The sequence below is a fragment of the Ranitomeya imitator genome, chromosome 3, assembly GCF_032444005.1.
Source record: "Ranitomeya imitator isolate aRanImi1 chromosome 3, aRanImi1.pri, whole genome shotgun sequence".
Classification (NCBI taxonomy): domain Eukaryota; kingdom Metazoa; phylum Chordata; class Amphibia; order Anura; family Dendrobatidae; genus Ranitomeya; species Ranitomeya imitator.
In genome coordinates, this window is record NC_091284.1 from 245,683,845 (window position 1) to 245,708,497 (window position 24,653).

General features: G+C 43.8%; 1 protein-coding gene and 1 long non-coding RNA gene across 2 annotated transcripts in view; both read right to left on the reverse strand.

Moving 5' to 3' along the window:
* The window catches only part of LOC138669656 (uncharacterized), an 89,254-nt gene extending 72,002 nt beyond the window's left edge, over positions 1 to 17,252 (reverse strand). The window contains exon 1 of the long non-coding RNA XR_011319216.1: positions 12,549 to 17,252. This is a non-coding gene — a long non-coding RNA (uncharacterized lncRNA). The remainder of the gene's footprint in view (positions 1 to 12,548) is intronic.
* A 67-nt stretch (positions 17,253 to 17,319) lies between these two features.
* RBM15 (RNA binding motif protein 15) lies at positions 17,320 to 23,188 on the reverse strand. The gene has a single exon (XM_069756316.1). It carries the CDS (start codon positions 23,142 to 23,144, stop codon positions 20,622 to 20,624), a length of 2,523 nt encoding a protein of 840 aa, XP_069612417.1. The 5' UTR covers positions 23,145 to 23,188; the 3' UTR covers positions 17,320 to 20,621.
* Between the last annotated feature and the right edge of the window lie 1,465 nt (positions 23,189 to 24,653).

Genomic DNA, 24,653 nt, shown 5'->3' on the forward strand with positions numbered 1-24,653 from the left:
GTGTTGGGGGAAAGTCAGGAATGGACACCAGGTCATAGACCGATTTGGTCGACTTTCACCTAATGTGTATGGATGCCTTAAAAGGGGTTGTCCACTCTTTGGATAACCTCTTCTTAAACGCCCCAATAAGAAAGACAAATTCCCCTCACTGACTGCTCATTAATATTCATTCAGAGCGGACATGGACTTTGGTAAAATAGTAAATGCTGCAGCCCATCAGTAGCCATGAACTTTCTGCAGCACTCGTGACAATGTCATGCGAGCGATTGGAGACCTGTTTCCACCATCTCTACAACAGCTCTGGTGCAGGAGGGGAGTAAAAGCTTTCCTTTCACTTGGCGGGACTCATGCATTTAAAGAGACAGCTGTCCAAATAGAGGATAACCCCTTTCAAGACAGCCATAATGCACTTGGTATTGGTCAGAAGTTTACATTTGAGGAGTCATTACAATAATCCCCCACCACCACTTGAAAATCACCTAGCCATAAAATAAAAGCTATGCAGAACTAATCTAAATAAAATCTTGCTAATGAACTAGAGTAGGCCTTCAAGTCTTCTGGAAAAAACAGAGTCTTTACTGCAAGGGAATCTGTCACTAGGTTTTTGCCCTACCGTAATTCCAGCGATATGTCACTTAGGCCGGCGTCACACTCAACGTATAAAAATACGGTCCGTAATTTACGGCCGTAATACGCAGAAAAGTCCCCAAAATAGTGGTCCGTATCTCCTCCTTAGGCAGGGTGTGTCAGCATATTTTGCGCATGGCATCCTCCGTATGTAATCCGTATCTCATCCGTACTGCGAGATTTTCTCGCAGGCTTGCAAAACCGACATACGGACATACAATGGATCCACGTTCTCAAAAAATCGTAACATCATATATACTCATGTATCTTATATATAATTGCCTAGAATACTACTTCCTGCAATTTGTGCCAACTTCCGTCCGGAGCTAATGTCCGGAGATAAGTGACGTCAACAGTGTCCAGTGTCTGATTGGTTGCCGCCTGCTGCGAGCGACCAATCAGAAACGTGCCGTACTATGACACACTCCGCCCGCCATTTTGGTGTGATTTTTGAATTTTTACCTCACAGCAAGTTTCTACTGCGTGGAGGCGGGCCCAGTGACGTTGCTCTTCAAGCTCCTGCCGAATTTCAAGTATATATGGATTCTAGACTCCCGATTCTTTAGAATCGGGCTGCCATCTAGTATATATATATATATATATATATATATATATATAATGTGTCAGTGAGACACATATTTCATACAGCGCTAGACAGCTTTAAAGCCGGTAATTCAATTGCCGGCTTTTGCTATCTCCTTCCTAAACCCGACATGATGAGACATGGTTTACATACAGTAAACCATCTCACATCCCCATTTTTTTGCATATTCCACACTAATGTTAGTAGTGTGTATGTGCAAAATTTGGGCACTCTTAGCTATTAAATTAAAGGGTTAAATTGCAGAAACAATTTGCCAATAGTATTGTCATTTAATTGTTGGATGAAGTCACCAAATGACTCGTGTCCCCTGCCAGATAAAGATGTCGTCTATAAATCTGTACCAGACCCCCACATATTGATGCCACCATTTCACCTCATCAGGAAAGACAATGGTTTCCTCCCACCAGCCCAGGAACAAGTTAGCATACGACGGGGCGCAGGGGCTCCCCATCTCTGTGCCCCTGAGCTGGTGGAAGTACTTCATGTCAAAAATAAAATAATTTCTCCTGAGTGTGAAATGCAGGAGGTCCAGTACAAATCGACTATGTGCTGTACACTGAACTGCTCTCGTTTTCAGAAAGTGTCCTACTGCTTCCAGGCCTAAGTTGTGTGGGATGTTACTGTAGAGAGCCTCCACGTCAAATCGAGGCTAAGAAGGAACCCTCGGCTAGATGTATCCCTTCCAGTTTGAGGAGCAGGTCTGAGGTGTCTCTGATGTATGACGGGAGGGCTAGAACAAATGGTCTTAAAATTTCATCTATATAAATCCCGAAGTTTTGAGTTAGAGAGTCAGACCCTGACAATTGGCCGGCCTTTTATTGGATTCAATCCTTTGTGCACCTTTGGTGTTGTATAGAAGGTGGCGGTAAGAGGATGAGTTGGTAAAAGAAACTAAAAATATTACAACAACCTGTGTCTTTATTTCATTAAAAGACTTTGTAATAATGTTAATCTGGTAGACTGGGACAATATCCTCAGAAATGAGAATACAGATAATAAATGGGAAATGTTTAAGAACATCCTAAATAGGCAGTGTAAGCGGTTTATACCTTGTGGGAATAAAAGGACTAGAAATAGGAAAAACCCAATGTGGCTAAACGAAGAAGTAAGACAGGCAATTAACAGTAAAAAGAAAGCATTTGCACTACTAAAGCAGGATGGCACCATTGAAGCTCTAAAAAACTATAGGGAGAAAAATACTTTATCTAAAAAACTAATTAAAGCTGCCAAAAAGGAAACAGAGAAGCACATTGCTAAGGAGAGTAAAACTAATCCCAAACTGTTCTTCAACTATATCAATAGTAAAAGAATAAAAACTGAAAATGTAGGCCCGTTAAAAAATAGTGAGGAAAGAATGGTTGTAGATGACGAGGAAAAAGCTAACATATTAAACACCTTCTTCTCCACGGTATTCACGGTGGAAAATGAAATGCTAGGTGAAATCCCAAGAAACAATGAAAACCCTATATTAAGGGTCACCAATCTAACCCAAGAAGAGGTGCGAAACCGGCTAAATAAGATTAAAATAGATAAATCTCCGGGTCCGGATGGCATACACCCACGAGTACTAAGAGAACTAAGTAATGTAATAGATAAACCATTATTTCTTATTTTTAGGGACTCTATAGCGACAGGGTCTGTTCCGCAGGACTGGCGCATAGAAAATGTGGTGCCAATATTCAAAAAGGGCTCTAAAAGTGAACCTGGAAATTATAGGCCAGTAAGTCTAACCTCTATTGTTGGTAAAATATTTGAAGGGTTTCTGAGGGATGTTATTCTGGATTATCTCAATGAGAATAACTGTTTAACTCCATATCAGCATGGGTTTATGAGAAATCGCTCCTGTCAAACCAATCTAATCAGTTTTTATGAAGAGGTAAGCTATAGACTGGACCACGGTGAGTCATTGGACGTGGTATATCTCGATTTTTCCAAAGCGTTTGATACCGTGCCGCACAAGAGGTTGGTACACAAAATGAGAATGCTTGGTCTGGGGGAAAATTTGTGTAAATGGGTTAGTAACTGGCTTACTGATAGAAAGCAGAGGGTGGTTATAAATGGTATAGTCTCTAACTGGGTCGCTGTGACCAGTGGGGTACCGCAGGGGTCAGTATTGGGACCTGTTCTCTTCAACATATTCATTAATGATCTGGTAGAAGGTTTACACAGTAAAATATCGATATTTGCAGATGATACAAAACTACGTAAAGCAGTTAATACAAGAGAAGATAGTATTCTGCTACGGATGGATCTGGATAAGTTGGAAACTTGGGCTGAAAGGTGGCAGATGAGGTTTAACAATGATAAATGTAAGGTTATACACATGGGAAGAGGGAATCAATATCACCATTACACACTGAACGGGAAACCACTGGGTAAATCTGACAGGGAGAAGGACTTGGGGATCCTAGTTAATGATAAACTTACCTGGAGCAGCCAGTGCCAGGCAGCAGCTGCCAAGGCAAACAGGATCATGGGGTGCATTAAAAGAGGTCTGGATACACATGATGAGAGCATTATACTGCCTCTGTACAAATCCCTAGTTAGACCGCACATGGAGTACTGTGTCCAGTTTTGGGCACCGGTGCTCAGGAAGGATATAATGGAACTAGAGAGAGTACAAAGGAGGGCAACAAAATTAATAAAGGGGATGGGAGAACTACAATACCCAGATAGATTAGCGAAATTAGGATTATTTAGTCTAGAAAAAAGACGACTGAGGGGCGATCTAATAACCATGTATAAGTATATAAGGGGACAATACAAATATCTCGCTGAGGATCTGTTTATACCAAGGAAGGTGACGGGCACAAGGGGGCATTCTTTGCGTCTGGAGGAGAGAAGGTTTTTCCACCAACATAGATGAGGATTCTTTACTGTTAGGGCAGTGAGAATCTGGAATTGCTTGCCTGAGGAGGTGGTGATGGCGAACTCAGTCGAGGGGTTCAAGAGAGGCCTGGATGTCTTCCTGGAGCAGAACAATATTGTATCATACAATTATTAGGTTCTGTAGAAGGACGTAGATCTGGGGATTTATTATGATGGAATATAGGCTGAACTGGATGGACAAATGTCTTTTTTCGGCCTTACTAACTATGTTACTAATGTGTGTTTTTTAACCATTTCAGACAATTGGATTAATAATGGATAGGTGTCATAATTGACACCTCTCCAATATTAATCTGGCTTAATGTCACCTTACAATAGCAAGGTGACATTAAGCCTTCATTACCCCATATCCCACAGCTACACGGGAATGGGAAGAGAGTGGCCAAGTGCCAGAATAGGCGCATCTTCCAGATGTGCCTTTTCTGGGGTGGCTGTGGGCAGATGTTTTTAGCCAGGGGGGGGCCAATAACCATGGACCCTCTCCAGGCTATTAATATCTGCCCTCAGTCACTGGCTTTACTACTCTGGCGGAGAAAATTGTGCGGGAGCCCACGCCAATTTTTTCCGCCATTTAACCCTTTAATTTAATAGCTAGAGCGCCCAAATTTTGCACATACACACTACTAACATTAGTAGTGTGGAATATGCAAAAAAAATGGTGATATGAGATGGTTTACTGTATGTAAACCATGTCTCATCATGTCGGGTTTAGGAAGGAGATGGCAAAAGCTGGCAATTGAATGACCGGCTTTTAAGCTATCTAGCGCTGTATGAAATATTAATATATATATACACATATATGTGTCTCACTGACATAGGATATATATATATATATATATATATATATATATATATATATATATATATATATACACACACACTATGTGTACACATTTATTCTACCTATTCTATTGTAAGCTGTCAGTGTGATTTTACTGTACACCGCACTGAATTACCGGCTTCTCTCTCTAACACCGCTGCGTATTTCTCGCAAGTCACACTGCTGGTCTGTGTGTAATCCGTATTTTTCTGGCCCCCATAGACTTTCATTGGCGTATTTTTTGCGCAATACGGTGACAAACGCAGCATGCTGCGATTTTCTACGGCCGTAGAAGACCGTATAATACGGATCAGTAAAATACGGCAGATAAGAGCAGGGGCATAGAGAAGCATTGGGCCGTGTGTAATGCGTGTTTTACGGACATATTCTATGCGCTCATACGTCCGTAAAACTCGCTAGTGTGAAGCCGGCCTTACTGTGCTGTTTAGTCTTTATAAAATCACTGTTTTATCAGCAAATCACTAGTCTGCTAATATATCTGCTGCCACGTAGTCCAACCACACCACCCCCCACTGATTAGCAGCTGCTGCCTATGCACAGTACACAGAAAGCTGCAAATCAGTGGGGTTATACAGAGCTCAGCCTTCAGAGATCTCCTAGATCTGCAACAGATATAATGAATTTTTAGCAAAACTGCAGTAAGCTGTATGGTAGTTTATAGGAAAATAAAATGAGTCAACGGTTCATAAAATAGATCACAACTAGTGATGAGCGAGTGTACTCGTTGCTCAGGTTTTCCCGAGCACGCTCAGGTGATCTCTGAGTATTTGTTAGTGTTCGGAGACTTAGTTCTCATCACGGCAGCTGAATGATTCACAGCTATTAGCCAGGCTGAGTACATGTGGGAGTTGCCTGGTTGCTAGGAAATCCCCACATATAATCAGCCTGGCTAATAGCTGTAAATCATGCTGCTGAAGCGATGAAAACTAAATCTCCGAACACTAACAAATACTCGGAGGTCACCCGAGCATGCTTGGGAAAACCTAAGCAACGAGTATATTCACTCATCACTACTAGTGATGAGCGAGCACGCACATGTGTTAGTAGTATTCGAGCACGGGTCATTCCATATCAAGTGATCCAAATATGAATATTTGTTTACCTGACGTCTTTAGATTTTTTGTTTGTTTTTATGAAGTACAACTTTAATTACAAATTAAAAGTTTTGATTTTTTTTCTTCATCAGTTAATTTTTTTTTACAGATTTCTAAAGTTCTGAAAAAGCGTGGATTTTGGCCTATTATGGCTTTACATTTTTTATCATATCTCGGGCTAGAATTAAGATAAAAGAGGTGGGAGAGGCATCATTTTTCTCGGAACGGTACTGGCTTTCATTTGATATGTCACAAGACTGCTTCTTTATAATTTGTTTTGGAGAAATCAAATTCAAAATTTTGCACTTTTGCGCAATTATGAAAAAGCGTAGGCTTTAAAATTGTGAAAACATGCATGTGTGTTACTCGTGTCCTTGTTTATATTTGTACAGAGACTCAACTTGGGACCTATCAAACTTGTATTTTTTTTTTTAAGCCTTGAATCATCTGATTTTATGTTTGTGCGAGTTTCTTTCCTTTTTCTTTTCAAATTACAACTTATTGAATTCAACATATATATGCAACAATAAAGAAACACAAAAAACAAATACCGAAGTGCCAGAATACATCTTAATCATCATAACAACTTGCCCAGCATTTTCAACCTGAATGCATTGAACAAGCCAAAAGAAAAAAGGTGATCACATCCTTAAGTGTGGTTTTCTAAATACAGTCTCATCCTAATTATATGTTAAAAACCAGATTAAAAGAACCAATATTTTTACCACCTATTTATACATGTAACAATTTTTTTTTCTACGATATCACTAAACATGTCATTTCTGAAGTGTTTAAGAAGAATAGTACAGTAGTTAAATCCTCGTTCTATAAAATATGAACTAATCAAATTAATAGGTTTTTAAACTGGCCTTTTATCGTCAACTAGATGGTGGCCCGATTCTAACGCATCGGGTATTCTAGAATATGTATTTATGTATGTATATAGCAGCCACATAGTATATAGCAGCCATGTAGTATATAGCAAATACTACGTGGCCTGTGCTATATACTATGTGGCTGCTATATACATACATATTGTAGAATACCCGATGTGTTAATACAGGCCACGCAATATATAACACAGCCACGTACTATATAACAGCCCACGCAGTATATAGCAGCCACGCAGTATATAACACAGGCGACGTGGTACAGTCATAGCCAAAAGTATTGACACCCCTGCAATTCTGTCAGATAATGCTCATTTTCTTCCTGAAAATGATTGAAAACACAAATTGTTTGGTATTATCTTCATTTAATTTGTCTTAAATGAAAAAGCACAAAAAGAATTGTCCTAAAGCCAAATTGGATATAATTCCACACCAAACATAAAAAAGGGGGTGGATAAAAGTATTGGCACTGTTCGAAAAATCATGTGATGCTTCTCTAATTTGCGTAATTAACAGCACTTGTAACTACCTGTGGCACCTAACAGGTGTTGGCAATAACTAAATCACACTTGCAGCTAGTTGACATGGATTAAAGTTGACTCAACCTCTGTCCTGTGTCCTTGTGTGTACCACATTGAGCATGGAGAAAAGAAAGATGACCAAAGAACTGTCTGAGGACTTGAGAAACCAAATTGTGAGGAAGCATGAGCAATCTCAAGGCTACAAGTCCATCTCCAAAGACCTGAATGTTCCTGTGTCTACCGTGCGCAGTGTCATCAAGAAGTTTAAAGCCCATGGCACTGTGGCTAACCTCCCTAGATGTGAACGGAAAAGAAAAATTTACAAGAGATTTCAACACAAGATTGTGTGGATGTTGGATAAAGAACCTCGACTAACATGGAAACAAGTTTAAGCTGCCCTGCAGTCCGAGGGTACAACAGTGTCAACCCATACTATCCGTCGGCATCTGAATGAAAAGGGACTGTATGGTAGGAGACCCAGGAAGACCCCACTTCTTACCCCGAGACATAAAAAAGCCAGGCTGGAGTTTGCCAAAACTTACCTGAAAAAGCCTAAAACATTTCGGAAGAATGTTCTCTGGTCAGATGAGACAAAAGTAGAGCTTTTTGGGCAAAGGCATCAACATAGAGTTTACAGGAGAAAAACAGAGGCATTCAAAGAAAAGAACACGGTCCCTACATTCAAACATGTCGGAGGTTCCCTGATGTTTTGGGGTTGCTTTGCTGCCTCTGGCACTGGACTGCTTGACCGTGTGCATGGCATTATGAAGTCTGAAGACTACCAACAAATTTTGCAGCATAATGTAGGGCCCAGTGTGAGAAAGCTGGGTCTCCCTCAGAGGTCATGGGTCTTCCAGCAGGACAATGACCCAAAACACACTTCAAAAAGCACTAGAAAATGGTTTGAGAGAAAGCACTGGAGACTTCTAAGGTGGCCAGCAATGAGTCCAGACCTGAATCCCATAGAAGACATGTGGAGAGATCTAAAAATGGCAGTTTGGAGAAGGCACCCATGAAATATCAGGGACCTGGAGCAGTTTGCCAAAGAAGAATGGTCTAAAATTCCAGCAGAGCATTGTAAGAAACTCATTGATGGTTACCGGAAGCGGTTGGTCGCAGTTATTTTGGCTAAAGGTTGTGCAACCAAGTATTAGGCTGAGGGTGCCAATACTTTTGTCTGGCCCATTTTTGGAGTTTTGTGTGAAATGATCAATGTTTTGCTTTTTGCTTCATTCTCTTTTGTGTTTTTTCATTTAAGACAAATTAAATGAAGATAATACCTAAGAATGTGTTTGCAATCATTTTCAGGAAGAAACTGAGTATTATCTGACAGAATTGCAGGGGTGTCAATACTTTTGGCCATGACTGTATATAACACAGGCCACGCAGTATATAACACTGGCCACGTAATATATAGCACAGCCCACGCAGTATATAGTAGCCACGTAGTATATAACTGCCTACGCAGTATATAGCAGCCACGTAGTATATAACACTGCCCACGCAGTATATAGCAGCCATGTAGTATATAACACTGCCCACGCAGTATATAACAGTGGCCACGTAATATATAGCACAGCCCACATAGTATATAACACTGGTATATAGCAGCCACACGGTATCTAACACAGCCCACGTATACAGCAGTGTGGGCACCATATCCCTGTTAAAAAAATAATTAAAATAAAAAAAATAGTTATATACTCACCCCCTGGGATCCACCGAAACTCCAGCGATACGCGCGCGGCTGCCGCCATCTTCCGTTCCCAGGATGCATTGCGAAATTACCCAGATGACTTAGCTAAGTCTTATGGGTAATTTTGCAATACATCGCCGGGAGTGGAAGATGGCGGCCGGCGCGAGCGGCTCGGCGGCCTACGGAGGGTGAGAATAGCAGGTTTTTATTTTTATTATTTTTAACATTACATTTTTTTACTATTGATGCCACATAGGCAGCATCAATAGTAAAAAGTTGGGGATACACAGGGTTAATAGAAGCGGTTACGGAGTGCGGTACACACGGCCTAACGCGGTCCGTTACCGCCGTCATTAACCCTGTATGAGCGGTGACTGGAAGGAAGTATGCGGATGACGGGCACTGACTGCGGGGAGTAAGGAGCGGCCATTTTCTTCCGGACTGTACCCGTCGCCGATTGGTCGTGGCCGTTTTGCCGCGACCAATCAGCGACTTGGATTTCCATGACAGACAGAGGCCGCGACCAATGAATATCCGCGACAGAAAGGAGACAGAAAGACGGAAGTGACCCTTAGACAATTATATAGTAGATGTGTCCCTTCTAGTGGGTGAAATGTCATCTTGTCCATAAGCACTTACTAGCATTGGCGGCCTGTCATGGTGCTCGGCTCCACCTGAGTTAATATCTGATTTTTGTAACTCTTACAATGTCTGGTTTTCTTGGATACACAAAGGTGCAGAAAAGTCACTTCTACGTCTTCATTTTCACAATCTTTGGAGAGTCCAGTAGCCGCCATCAGCGCCAATCATTCACAGGTCACATCACCAGTTATGTCATCCATTGCCGATCTCGTGCCGCCTTCTACCACTTCATGGTCTTTGCTGAATGAAGAAATCCTTGTTTTTATTTATGTTTCCCTACATGGGATGACAGTCTGGTAATTGCCGAGTCCCTCTGATGGGTTCTGCTTCCTGTAACCGATGTTTTCACAAACTCTCCTCCTCTTCGTAGTCCTGGTTTGTTCACTACATGAGCTGGATGTTAAGAATATTTTTCTCCCTCCATTTGAGGAGTTGCATGGGTGTTAAGATTTGGTGTGAATATGACCTCTGGAGGATAGCTCGAGCTGCTGGCCGGTCATCTGCTCTGCATTCACTGGCTACCCCTGCTCATTCTCAGCCCTAACAAAGCTTTCTCCTCTGTCCTCTCCTGCTTCTAATACTCTAACGTAAGAAAATAATACAGTAATATCTAAAAATCATGGATTATTTGGTAAATATAGAACAGATCTGAAATCAAGATCTTCGAATTGAGACTGTAATAGTTTTCATTTTTTAAAATATGATCCGATCACGATTCCAGCTTGTATTTTGGTACGGATGTGGCTAAGAGCATGCCAGGCACATGTGCAGTTTTTGAAATTTTGAAATTAAACGCTTTTTTCGGAAATGCGTTTTAAAATTTTGCATTCGCATGGGTAAAATATTATCAAACATACTCTTGTGACATATCTGGTGAAAGCATGTACAGTTCTGAGTAGAATGGTGTTTATTTTGTTTCTCTCTTTTTTCTAGCCTGAGCTATGAGAAATGTAAAGGCAGGCAACACCGAAATTCGCACTTTTTCCGAACTTTGAAAATCAATAAAAAAAAATTTCTAAAATTTTTTCTTCTTTACATTTTGCATTCTCTGACACACTATTACCAAATAACAAAATCTCAAAAGAATTAAAAATATAGAGGTAAAAATCATTGGTTCACTTGACATGGAATGACCCGAACCCCAAAGATACTTATTAGGACACGAGCGTGCTCAGATAACACCTTATCCGAGCACGTTCGCTTATCACTACTACTATTTCTGCCACCAGTCCTCCATTTATAATGCCATGTAGTGATGTGAAAGCAAGTCAGGAAACGACACCTATGCTGCGTCCACACGACAGGCAAATGCTATGATCACAAACCGATGGCTAATGCCACAATCACACACAGGCCCAGATTCATCAAAGCTTTTACCCATTAAGTTGCGTAAAAACTTTGAAAAGGCAAGACATTTTGGTGCAACTTGGGAGTTGTGCTAAAATGTTGCGACTTTTGGTATTTTGACCCAGATCTACCGAAATGGGCAGAGCTGGCGTGGTGCCATGAAGCCACAGATTGTCTATATTCATGGCGAGCTGGGGCATTCCCTATGCCAGTACCTGACTGGAGTGAGATTTATGGCATACATAGGCGCACACCACTCAGACGCTTCAGATTCACAAAGTATGCTGCATTTCTTCATGAATCAGGAAGACTGCTGAGAAAAATCACCGGTCTTGATGATGAATGGGCCAGGGTTCTTCCTGTTCTTTAATGCAGAAAAACTAGTTTATGGTATAGAAATCAGGTGTAGAACATGATATAACACATAGGAGAGTAAACAGGTGTTAGGTCATTCACTGAATCAAAGAAAAGCTCCTTACATACCGCACAATACTACCCACTACAAGGGTGGAACCAGATGGCACAGCTGAACACAGGATTACAAAAACAACGGTCACCTGTCGTGGGAAATGGCTACATTGATTTTGCAAACATGAGATCAGCCGCTCTTTGGCTTCACCCCAAAAGTGAAACATGACTGTGGATGTGGCACATTATCATTTCTTATGCTGTACCATCGCCCTGTACGATGTAGGTAAAAGGGGGTTCAAGCCCATTCTCACATTCTTTGTTTCAGACTTTGTGGATTTTTTTTAATCTGGTAATTCAAAGGATTAAAATCTACAGCAGATATTAGGAGCTCCCAGCGTACACACTACACAATCTATAGGGTTATACTGGCCATAATACAATTATAAGCTAACAATGGCGCCGTCACCTGGAAGCTACAAAGGCATCTGTTTCACTGATAGATCTATACGAGATTCCATTGTAGCCGGAGTGATGATGCCACGGTTATGGTTCCCATTTCATTTATATGGAAGGAGCTTTCCCAGATGTTTACGGTAAGCAGAGATCATGAATGTAATGTGAATATACCCTTACAAGTCTAAAACCAGCAAACGACTCCGCACTTAGTCTTGTAGAAAATGTAGACTTAGCACAAATTTTCCTTATCAACAAGATTCACTGAAAAATGGAAAAAAAAAATGGAATTGAAAAAAAAAAAAGGTATAAAATGAGTCAGTACAGATTCACAATTACATGTATCTTACACTTAGGATGGTAAAAAGTAATATATTTCTTATCTGGGATACATTTACAAAATTTGTGAAGCTTGCCTTATACAGTGAACTGAAAGCTTGCATCATTGGCACCGAGAGCTTAACAAAATAGCCGATTTGCAGTTTGAGCTTTCACTACCTTACCTTTGTACAAGAGATTTCCATGGAACCCACCTGCAGATATGATATCAGGGAAGCGGCCAATCACCTGTCTCCTAGCAGCGGACCGCTCACGTGGATGCAACTTCCCATCCGTTGGTAGATGGAAACAGTATCAGCTGCAAGTGACCAACGCATGCACGACTTCACCACCTCTGTCAGTGCCGCATCCTGACCAAGATTAGAGCAAGAGACAGAAGACTCCATGTGTTCTTCACTAGGCGCTGTGGGCATATCCTGCTGTAACACTCTACGCTTTTGTAACCGCAAATGACTTCCAACAGGGAGCTACAAAGTGCGAAACATGGTACAGAAGGATGTAGCAAATTTCATTTCAAGGAAGGCTCCAGAGAATTCATGCTTGACCTCAGAGATATAAGGCACACACAGTGGCTCCTCACGCTAAATAACAGAATGAAAGCATATCCAGTGTGTCACAGAACCCTTCCCAAATGGTCTCACAAGGACCAATTAAAAGGATTACTCATTGGTGACGCACAGAAAATCTTCTCCTGCAGGGCCAACACCACCTATGCACAAACAGAGCTCGGATCCCCGAAGCGGACGATTCTTCTCCTTGTCATGGAACACTTTATTACAGCATTTTTTTTTTAAATCTGCTACGGAGATTGATTTGGGTTCTGACTGCTGAAAACGAAATATGATATAAAAGTAAAATTTCAAATGAAAACAAATCAGGATCATTGCTGATGATCCAACAAATCAAAATCTTTACTGGATTCTCCAAACAGCTGCATGTTACAGTGAGTAATGAAGACGGTTTTCTGCTTCTTGAAGATTATTACGGATCCCTCCTAAGGACAATCAGCAGCCATCATGATCCGTTCAATAGATACAGCAATCAGAACAAGAGGTTACTCCACTTGCACAACACAATGTTTTCAAATTAAAAAAAAAACAAAAGGAAAAAGAAAAATAGACTTTAAAATGAGGATGTCAATGCTTTACTTCCTGAAGATTATGAAACATCATTTTGTCTGCTACAATTCAAGCATTCAGGAATTGTGTACCCCTCAACCAAAACCATCAGCCGTTTGTTGTCAATTCACTTCCAGGCAGAAAGACATTTTCCTCATAAGAAACAATTTATTGAGAATGAAAACAAAACCAGTCGGAACTGTGTGCACGCGTTGTATGACCATTATGATAACTTGTGAGCCAGAGTGGGTAACGCCTCACTTTCCAGAAATCTTGTGTATACACCACAAAGCAATGAAGTCATCACGTTTTCACTTAAAACACGGGAACTGGCATCACAAAAGCAGATACACAATATGCATATTTTTCTGGGTTTTCTTTTTTTTTTTTTTTGCTGCCAGAAGAGTAAAATGCGCAATTACTAACAGACACTTTCCTCCATCAATGTTCCATCTGTTAACAGCCACATGAGGAGCAGAATCTTCTTTTCTCCCAACTTGTGCTGTACATGGAGGAAGTGAAATTGAGAGTTAAATAGCAAACAAAATCATTACAGTGGAGTGTAGAAATCGTTTCAAACACCTTTCAGATTATTCTGCATCACTGAACCCAAAAATGGCATGGGTTCTGTCAAATAGCAACCCATGAAATGTATGGTGTGCTCAGAACACCAAAGCTTTTCTAGAAACCCACCCGGCACTTTCATTTGTGGAAAAAGTCTGTGAAAGAAGGACTGAGACTATACTGCTGGAGAACAGAACTGTCCTCACCGAGATCCAGATACTATTTGCTAGACTCATCCTTATTTTCAGGCAGTGTTTGGTGCTATGACACTGACTGCCAGGTTTGTATACAAACGATGATAGTCCGCTGTGCACACAGATACAAGTCAAACAATACTGACATTACACAACTGAACAAATAATCTACATGCTAAATAAATCCCAGCTCTATATTAATGGCAATATATCCGTAAGATCAACCACCCCGCTACCGGATATATAGCATGCAGGTCTTCCAAATGTGAATCCATGGACACCCTTATATGTTCTCTGTTGCTGCAAATGAGGTATTCAAGACATTAGGGCATGACTGAACTTAAGGAACCACTACCTCTTGAGATTAAGCCCAGCACCAGCCTCTGTAGCTTGATCGATAGCTCATATTGATGAGCGAACGAGCTTGGGTGCTAACAGAGCGACTTTGGCGTGCTCGAAAAATATGTTCATGTCGCAGCGCCTGCATGTCACGAGGCTGTTCGACAGCTGCAACATACAGGTATTGCCTAAAAAACAGGCAATCCATGCATATGGTCCAGCTGTCTAACAGCTGAGACATGCAGCTGCGGGAACTCGAACATATTTTTCAAGCACGCCGAAGCCACACTGTTCTGTTAGCACCCGGGTACATTCGCTCAACACTAATGGCTCACTGTGCGACGTTATGTGCTAGTTAATGCAATCAAGCTGAAGAATCTGGTGCAGGACAGTGAAACAACATCAGCAGACAGTGACTTCTTCAGTGCTCTGTCACGCCCAGAGCACTTAAGACTCATTTGCATATTAATGAAAATGCTTAATAAATCAGGAATGCAGCAACAAAATATAAAGGGGTCTCTGGATTTACATTTCAAAGACCAGCATGCTGTAATATGCAGTTTGGGGGATTGATATTAGACAGATTCCCTTTTATACATTTCCCTTGCCTTAATGTATGTACATATCCAATGTAAGCTGGATTCTCTTAATATTGCCATACACCCCAATTGTTCTGCCAACTTTAACAATAAAAAACCCTACTTATAGGAACCAGAACATAAGGATCATGCACAATGTCATGTGCACAGACCTCATATGGTAGGTACATGGATTGCATGTATTAGGAGAAATTATATTCTTATCTTAAAATCAAAACTTCCATGGGAGAATATCTGACTACAGCCCGTCGTGCTAAACACTTCTCACATATTAGGAGGCAGAATCTATGAGGGGGGAGGGGAATACAAAAAAAAAAAAAAAACTGTACGTCTAAAAAACTGGAGGTTGACAATGATCAACTAACAGCACATATGTCTGTGATATCAATCCCAAACACCATGTGATGCCGAGATATGTTATGTTATGGAGATCTGTTCGGACCACATCTACAGCAATGCCATAGATTAAATATACGATACGTCATGATCTTATGTCATCACTGTTCTCATTAGGAGAATGGAAAGGTAGGCCCGGGTTTTGCGGAGATTCACCAAACATTTAACACTCCGTAAAATGCTGCTTAACAATGAACTAAACATGCAGACATTGTGGCAGCTTCTGTCAGAACCCTAAATAGCAACCATACATCTCAGAAAAATCAGACCTACGCTTTCATTCCCAGCCTGTGCAGAGATCTCCTGCATAGAACAACTACTCAGGATATTACACAAATTCACTTTTTTTCTTTTTAACAAGGAACAGAAGTTACAGTCAAAGCACATGGGTGACTGGAAACCAAACTCTTCATATACAAGCACACAAAGTCCTCATGTACGTAGTACCAGGTTATAATGGGAACAGTTGATGCAGAATAATCACAATAAGGACTAGAATAAAAACTGGTGTTGGTAACAGAAAGATTCAATGCTGTTGAACAGAACAAATCATGTGCCATCATGTTCATATGCAGACAGACGAGATGTTCCCATACAGATGGAGCTACTGAACGAGACCGGAAGGGTCTTGTGTGTCTAATGAGTAGTGTGCAATATGCCAGTGTTTCTGGATTAGCGTAAGTCACTATGTTATGTTTAGATCTTTATTTTTAGGGCTGGCATGGATAAGCGACATCACCCAGACTGGTGTATGACTTTCTATAGGGCCAAGATGCAGGTCTAAAATGATGCCCGACTACTGGCCCCCAACAGGTTCCAAAGGGAACCGTCATGTCCCCAAACGCTATTAACCTGAAGATTTGGCGTTAATCTGCATGTTAATAGTGTTAAAAAGCTTTCCTCCTACATTACTGAAGTAGTCACACTAACTTTATTTCATCCAGGAGCTGCTGGCTTTCAGTCAGAGGAGAGCCTGGAGAAGCCACAGTCACCACTCAGTACACAGTGTTGGCCGTCTAGTTGACTGCTCGCTCTGCAGCACATCTGTGCTAGATGAGCTGCCAAAATACAGAGAAGTGAGTACAGGACAGCGACACTAAACAATGAGTGAAAGCTGGCAGCTCCCGGGAAGGAATAAGTATTTTATTTACAGTTGCACTACATTTTTCAGTGCGATGGGCGGACACCATTGTAATGCTCTTAAGCAGCAAATTGACCCTATAATGGCAGGTTAAAGGGACTGTCAGCACAGAGTGACTGTTCAAACCAAGTCCCACCACTCGGTGTTTCATGACAGGGCCAATCATTTACATACATCTGCTTGTTTTCCCTCAATCTCCACCCTCTCCTCCTTGACCAACAGCTTTGGCTTCAAAAGGGTGAGGGAATGGAGGAAAATGAGCAGGTGGGAAGGCATATTTTAATGACTGGCCCCACCGTGAAGCACTGAGTGCCTGTACTTTTAACAGTCATCCTGTGCTGACAAAGTCCCTTTAAGGCCACGGTCACACGTTCAATATGTGTAAGACAAAACCAGGAGTTGGACAATCCGAGGAAAAGTATAATAGAAACTCATCACCAGTTCTGGATTTATCACCCACTCCTGGGTTTGGCTTACAAATACTGAGGTGTGAAAATGGCCTAACATTGTTAGGGGACATGAGAGGTCCCACAATGAGGTTTTGTTGACTTACGCTGCGTATTTAAAAAAAAAAATAAAAAAAAAAAAATATATATATATATATATATATATATCTCAAGTAAGCTATTTTACTTTAAGGGTGCAGTAAGTCTGCAACATCAAGAACTCACCAAAACCTCATTGTGGGAGCACAGACTTATAATAACCATATAGATAATAAAAATGTATAAAGAATAGAATTTCTGACAAACTTGCACATCATGTCCACACAGGATTTATATGCTGCAGTTTTTTTTATCCAGATTTTGTGGGCAGAAAGTTCAGTGCATTATTATAGCAGCAGTGTTGCTGAGATTTCACCAAATCTCATCCACATACTGCATAAAAAATCTTAGTAAATTGACTTGTGGGGCGGATATTTAAATGGAATCTATCAGCAGGTTTTTGCTATCTCATCCTATAGCAGCATGGTGTAGGCAATGAGAAGCTGAATCCATGATGTATCACTTGGTTTATTTTGGGCAGCAGATCTAACAGAGTTATTAACTTTAGCAATGAAGGAGAGCAGAGAAAGCTAACTCGCCCACAACAGGCTCTGCTCATCACAGGAGGTGGCATTGCTGGACCAGGAGGCATGACCCGCTGTGTCCGAGCGTCACAAAAATCTGGGTGTTAACCTCTACAGCATGTGGTCTTCAGCTTACATAGCAAACACCTGCTGACAGATTACCTTTAATTTGCACTTATCAATTGAAACTGCACTTTCACAGATTTAACCCTTCGTATTTGTTACAAAATCCTCAACAAAAAACTAGTTTTTTTCTTCCAAGGATGTCAGCAGTCTAGTGTGGACACTGACTGTCACCAGGTTTATGCTGCAGGAGGGCAGCATAAAGTAGAAGACAAACTCTAATTTCAGTGCTATGTGACAATACAGTATAGTTTTCAGAAAATCAGGTTATCACTGATTGACAGCTTCCTTCCTCTGCAGATTAGGGAGAAAGCAGGCAATGATGGGTGGGTGAGGGGGACCACAGTCTGTGACTAGGGAGGACCCCTGAGTTCACACACTGCTTGTTTGGCACTGATGATATGAAAACCATACCATATCGACAAGCTGGTGACAGCGCTATGGTCATGGTATCTGCCACTACTTTAGGGTACGTTCACACATTACATTTCTGCATACAATAGACATGATGGTTTTATTTTTATGTGCGTTTTTCACGCACTCATTTTAATGGGTGAAAAGTGCTGCAAAATTTCAGCTTTCTCATCATTTACACTGGTACTGTAGAATGCTACGCATTTTACACACCTGAATACGTTGCATATAATATGCCACTGTGAACATGATCTCGTGTAGAGAAGCATAATCCCGGTGACAGATACCCTTTGTTTCTGTTATTCACTGGCTCTTTAGATCATGCAAGTGAATATATATTTGCTCACACAGCTTGAGTTCTTTCTGATAACAAGCAGTTAAGATGTAATGTTAACTCATTCCCAAGTTGGAATGTGCAGAACACAGTTTAACATTTCAAAACCATTATGCCCGTCTCCGCAATTGTCAGACGACTGGATGACAATTTCTAATGTATAGCACGTTCTAGCAGTTTAAACAGGTTTCTTCTACATTTACCAAATGTAGGAACAGCTACAACCCTGGACTGCATTATGGGATACAGTATAGATACAGAACAGTATAGCGGCAACACTTATACAATGGCTTTCATGCTTTAGGTAGCCACTAACAAGGTAATAAATATACCACAATTATCTAATGGATGTGTATGAAGCACGAGGTAGGCAACAGCCATTGTATAAGCAGTTCCATGATGTCCACAGGCTAGCCATGAGCTATCCCCTGCTCTTACTGAAATGTCAGACTTATTCTAAAAAGCGCAACATTCAAAGAAATTAAATAGCTATACCATGCAATCATATAGGAATGTAGTGTCATTTAAGGACAAAAAAAAAAAAAACACTCCTTTAGATCCCCAACATTAGCACCCATATCAGTCGTCGTCACTTTGACCAATTCTAGCCCATTTGTGTGTGACACCTTACTTTGTATGATCAAAGTTCAAAGGAAACATCTGGCTGGAGATGAATTGGGATACTTTGAGCAAGTTGTACTGAACGACAAACACTTGAGAAATAACTAGAAAAATTTAAGAACTACCTGCTTGTTACAGACCATGCCTGGAGAGTTAAATTACTATTTTATAAGTTACGTCTGACAGAGACTCATACTTTGTGTTAAAGGTAAGTTTCAAGCTACCTTCTATTAAAAACTAACCAAAACGTAAAACTATTATAAGTTCTTACAACTTGAAGACAATGGGATTTCGGGGACAACTTAAGGTAACATTCAAGCTGTCATAACACAGGATACATACCTAAAACAGAGTGTCTACATACAGGCAAATGGCAGTGGGCACTACTTTCTGCTTGGACGGTTTGTAAACAGAAGATACCCGCTCCAACACTACTAATGTGAACATGACCTACCGTATTTAAGAGTGAGGCAGGCAGCGAGAGAGGCAGGCAGAGAGCAAGAGAGGGAGGCAAACAGGCAAAGTGAGGAGAGAGGGAGACAAGCAGACAAAGGAAGGGAGAGTGGGAGGCAAGCTGGGCAAAGAATGGGAGGAGAGAGAGTGGGAGGCAAGCAGGCAAAGGAAGGGAGAGTGGGAGGCAAGCTGGGCAAAGAATGGGAGAAGGAGAGAGAGTGGGAGGCAAGCAGGCAAAGGAAGGGAGAGTGGGAGGCAAGCAGGCAAAGGAAGGGAGAGTGGGAGGCAAGCAGGCAAAGGAAGCAAGAAATGGAGGCAAGCAAAGAAAGCGAGAGGGAGGAGAGCAGGCAGGAAAGCAAGGGAGAGGGAGGCAAGCAGGTGGAGAGAGACATGGGAACATTAAATTACTACTGCCCTAACCTTCCAATGTGTGAGCCTGCAGGGCAAAGGAAGAATTTACCATTCCCCATCATGAACACTGAATTGATGGGGACGACCTGTTTTATGACAGCTTGTATGTTAGCTGAAACTTCAGTAATCTGTTCTACTGGCAGAAATAAAAACTTTATAGAGTACATTTTCTATCCATGACAGAGCACATAATATGTCACAGTTAAATCTAAGCATAAGCTGGAAAGATTCAGAAATGTTACATCTGCATAAAAAATGCTTGTAAATATCTAGGAATAAATTGTTAAAGCAGTTAGTGAGAAAATTATAGACAGCAGAAAAGCAGAAATAGAGACAGAAAAAAAGCACATAGGAATAGCATGTTTAAGCATATGGGATAGTGGACTTGTATATTCCTTACGATATCACTGCACAAAATGAATTAGCAAAACTAAACTTTTGTACTGTATCCCATAATACCATGTAGACAGGTCATGAGAACAAACACTGAATTAGGACGCCCCACGCACTATTATCATTACAAGGTAGTCATCTTCAGATTTGGCAAGGGCTTTAGCTGTAGAATCCAAGAACTGCTGGGAAAATTCACAAGGTGGAAATGCATGAAGAACTCCAGTGTTCTCTTTATCTTTACTGCCCCCCACTGGAAGGCTAATGACACCTGCTGCCTGTTTTTGCTTTAGGTAGGAGACAAGGTTTCTCAGAGGACGTTGAGTTGAACTTGCTTGATCTCCAGTGAAAATGCCATCAGATGTACCAGGAACTGCAAGCAATATGGCATAGCCATTAGGACCGGCTACTTTGATGCGACGCGTCACTTCATCCAGCTTGGGTTGATCCAGGCGTAAACGTTGTGTAATTTTCAACTGGGCGACTTTCCCACCGGAGGGTCCTTCAATAAGCAGGCCGGTAGCGACAGCAAGATCCCCTTGTAACAAATGCATGTTGGACGGAAAGTTACTGTTCTTCAGGAGCAGCATACCTTGCCAAGCCAGGCACAGTTTTTGAGTTGGATCAGGTTTTTGGGGGGATTTGACTTTACTGTTGAGCTCAGAGCGCTCGTCTTTCCTGACAGGGCTCTTACTTTCCACAATACGATGCTTTCTTTCTTTTTCAACAGAGTTTGAGTTCTTTTTGTCACGCTTGTCTACGACGCCCCGCTCAAGGCTGCTGCGCCAGTCTCTGGGGGGCGACGCCTGCTCAGTGCGGACGGCGGGGCGCTCTATATCACTGTAGCGACTGTCCCGTCCACCATTGCCATCAGGACTTCTGCCGGGACTGTTACAGTGTCTCTTTCTGGACCGATCACTTTCAGGAGATCGGTCAATATGACGACTTTCCTCCATGAGTCTCCTTTTTCTAGGTTGGTCTTTGCTTACGCCATCTCTCCCACGTTCTCTGTCCAAAGACCAACCATCAGTTCGTCGATCTAATGTCTCTATAGGCTCATAAGCAACTCTGTTTCTGTCTCTAACAGGAAGGGGAGCCCATTCAGAGTCCGAGTACAGGTCTCTCTCTCGGTCCCTATACAACAGAGGCGGTGTGCGGTCTCTGGCTCGTAAAGGATCAGGTGCCCTATGGCCAAAGCCATCTCCCACCAAGTCATAGTGGGGTACAGGCAACGTCTGGAGGTAGGGGGGCTGATACATAAGGTTTGTATCAGCAAAGTCCACACGCAGCTTTCTGCGTTCACCTCCCAGTGGAAAGCCTCTCATCTGCGAGCAAGCAGCCTGGGCGGCATCTAAGCTTTCGTACTGAATGTAGGCCCAACTGTCCCCCTTCCTGTAATCAACGGATCTGATGGTACCAAACCTGTCAAACTCCCGGGCAAGGGATGCCATGGGCACCCAGGGGCCGAGCCCTCCTACCCACAAGCGGTTGGTTGGAGTGGCCTTGCCATAGCCAATCTTCACACAGTTATGAAGGATACACTTGCCAGACATTGCCACCTTGGCTCTGTGTGCCATGTCCAGGTTCTCAAATTTCAGAAATCCGTAGGTAGACGTCTGCCCACGAGCCGCCCTCTTGATGTCAACCTCAGTAATTGTCCCAAAGCGCTCGAACACCCTGAGCAGCTCGTTCTCGGTCACATCGATGTCCAGGTTGCCCAGGAACAGAGTCCTGTTGGCCCGCATGTCGTTCTCGGGCGAGCTCCCCTCCTCCCGGAGGCTCAGCCGGGAGTCCAGGGGGTAGGCAGGCCGCACCCGGCCCTCATAGAAGTTGTAGTCGCGGTCCCGGTCTAGGTCCCTGGGCAGCGGTGGGGGAGGAGGGGGCGGCAGGCGGCCTAGGGCGAGCTGCTGCAGCCGGTAGTCCCTGTAGCCCAGGCCGCCCGGGGACAGGGCCCGCTGGCCGTGCGGCTGCCGGTGTGCGGGCAGGGAGGGCACGGCTGTGGCCAGGCCGCTGTACGTGTCCTTGTCTGCCGGCGACCTGCTCCGGCGCCGGGTGCTGGCAGTCATGTACACCGCCTCGATCTTCAGCGGCCGGTCATACAGCACCAGGCGGCCGCGGGCGTGCTTGGCGGCGCGGGCATCCTCGGGGCGCCGGAAGTTGACCAGCGCCACCCGCTCATCCCCGGTGCGGGAGATCTTCACACTGACGTCCCCGAACTTCTTGAACTCATGGAAGAGGCCGTCCTCTATGGCCTCATCGCTGAGGGACGAGCCCAGCTCACTGATGCGCAGCGACTTGTACTCGGACTCCCCGCGGGCCTCCGCGCTCCGGGCGCCCGCTCTGCCCTCCGCGCCCTTGCTGCTGCTGCCGCTGCTGGCTCCGGGGGAGGCATAGCTGTGCAGGCCGGCGGCTCTCCCGGACGGCTCGTACTCTCGGCTGCTGGAGAGGCTCTTGTCTAGGTGCAGGCCTCGGCGGCCGGAGCTGCTCTCGGAGGATTTGCCGACCGACCCGCTGCCGTTACTGCCACTAGCAGAGCTGAGCTTTTTCCCGCACCGCTCCCGAGAAGGCTCGTCCGCCCCCCGGGACCGTTTGGCCTTAGCCGGGGAGCGCTCTTTTCCTTTCATGGTGACTTGTGGAGGGCTCGCGTCCTCAAACACGGCTGCTCAGCGCCATCTTGCAGTTTTTGCTGAATCGGGTACACCCTGTGTTCTGATTGGACAAAATGCTTCAGCCTAGAATTTCTATAGGTCGATTGGGCTGTCAATCGCAGCGCATCAGGCGGTATCTGCCACACGTAACGCGGATGAACGTCGTGTCCGTGCAGTCGGTGGGCGGGGCCTAGTGGTGAGGCGGGTGCTGGCTGAGCGCATGTAGGTGTAATGTTTGCTGTGTCCACAACGGTGTCCGTGGCGCTGTTGGCACTTTCACTGCATCACGTCGGAAGCGCTTCAGAGCTAATTGTGAGGAATGTGTGGCGCCCAGTCAGTGTCATTCCCTATGCTATTTATAAGGGGCACCCTAATCCCACCCGCCTCCACAGAGTAGTCAGTGGCTGACCAATGCACCCTACGGTTACAGAATAGGAAGACAAACCATGCAGCGCTCTAAGTGTGGTGGCAAATTGTGACCGCGCCCCGACCCCCCCCCCCATCCATGCCCTGACCACACCCAATCCATGCCCTGACCACCCCCAATCCATGCCCTGACCACCCCCCAATCCATGCCCTGACCACCCCCCAATCTATGCCCTGACCACCCCCCAATCCACGCCCATTTACCGTTTCTTTCTTCCCTGCCCGGAGATGTCAGAGAGGGGCGCTGGCAGTGAGGGACATTCAGCAGATGTCCAAGACCCAGTGGCGTAGCTACAGGGGGCGGTCGCCCAGGGCCCCACACCCTGAGAGGGGCCCACCCGGAGCGCGCCGATGCAGTTACATTCTGCGGCAGAGCAGGGAGAATCCATCTCCCTGCTCTGCCGCTATGGGGCCCCTGAGCTTGCGGGGGAGGGTTTAGGGGCCACTCCAGCAGTGGGCCCCTACCCATCATCGCAAGGTCAGCTGTATTGGCATCTAGCCGATCCAGCTCACCGCATTGATGAGGGAAGGAGCGCTGCGCTCCTCCCATCATCCCCTGTCAGTGTCTGACGTTGCCGACACTGACAGCAGCGCGATGACGTCTCTGCCCGCTGTCAAGAGATGAGCGGGAGCAGGGAGCACCGCAGGAACAAGCAGAGAGGTGAGTATTGTATTTTTTTTTATGGGTGCTGCCTTATACTACAGGGTCTGCCTATGGGGGGGTACTGTCTTATATTACAGGGTCTGCCTATGGGGGTGCTGTCTTATATTACAGAATCTGCCTATGGGGGGTACTGTCTTATACTACAGGGTCTGCCTATGGTGGTGCTGTCTTATATTACAGGATCTGCCTATGGGGGGTGCAGCCTTATACTACAGGGTCTGCCTATGGGGGGGGGGTGCAGCCTTATACTACAGGGCCTGCCTATAGGGGGTGCTGTCTTATATTACAGGATCTGCCTATGGGGGGTACCCCCTTATACTACAGGGTCTGCCTATGGGGGGGGTGCAGCCTTATACTACAGGGTCTGCCTATGGGGGGTGCTGTCTTATACTACA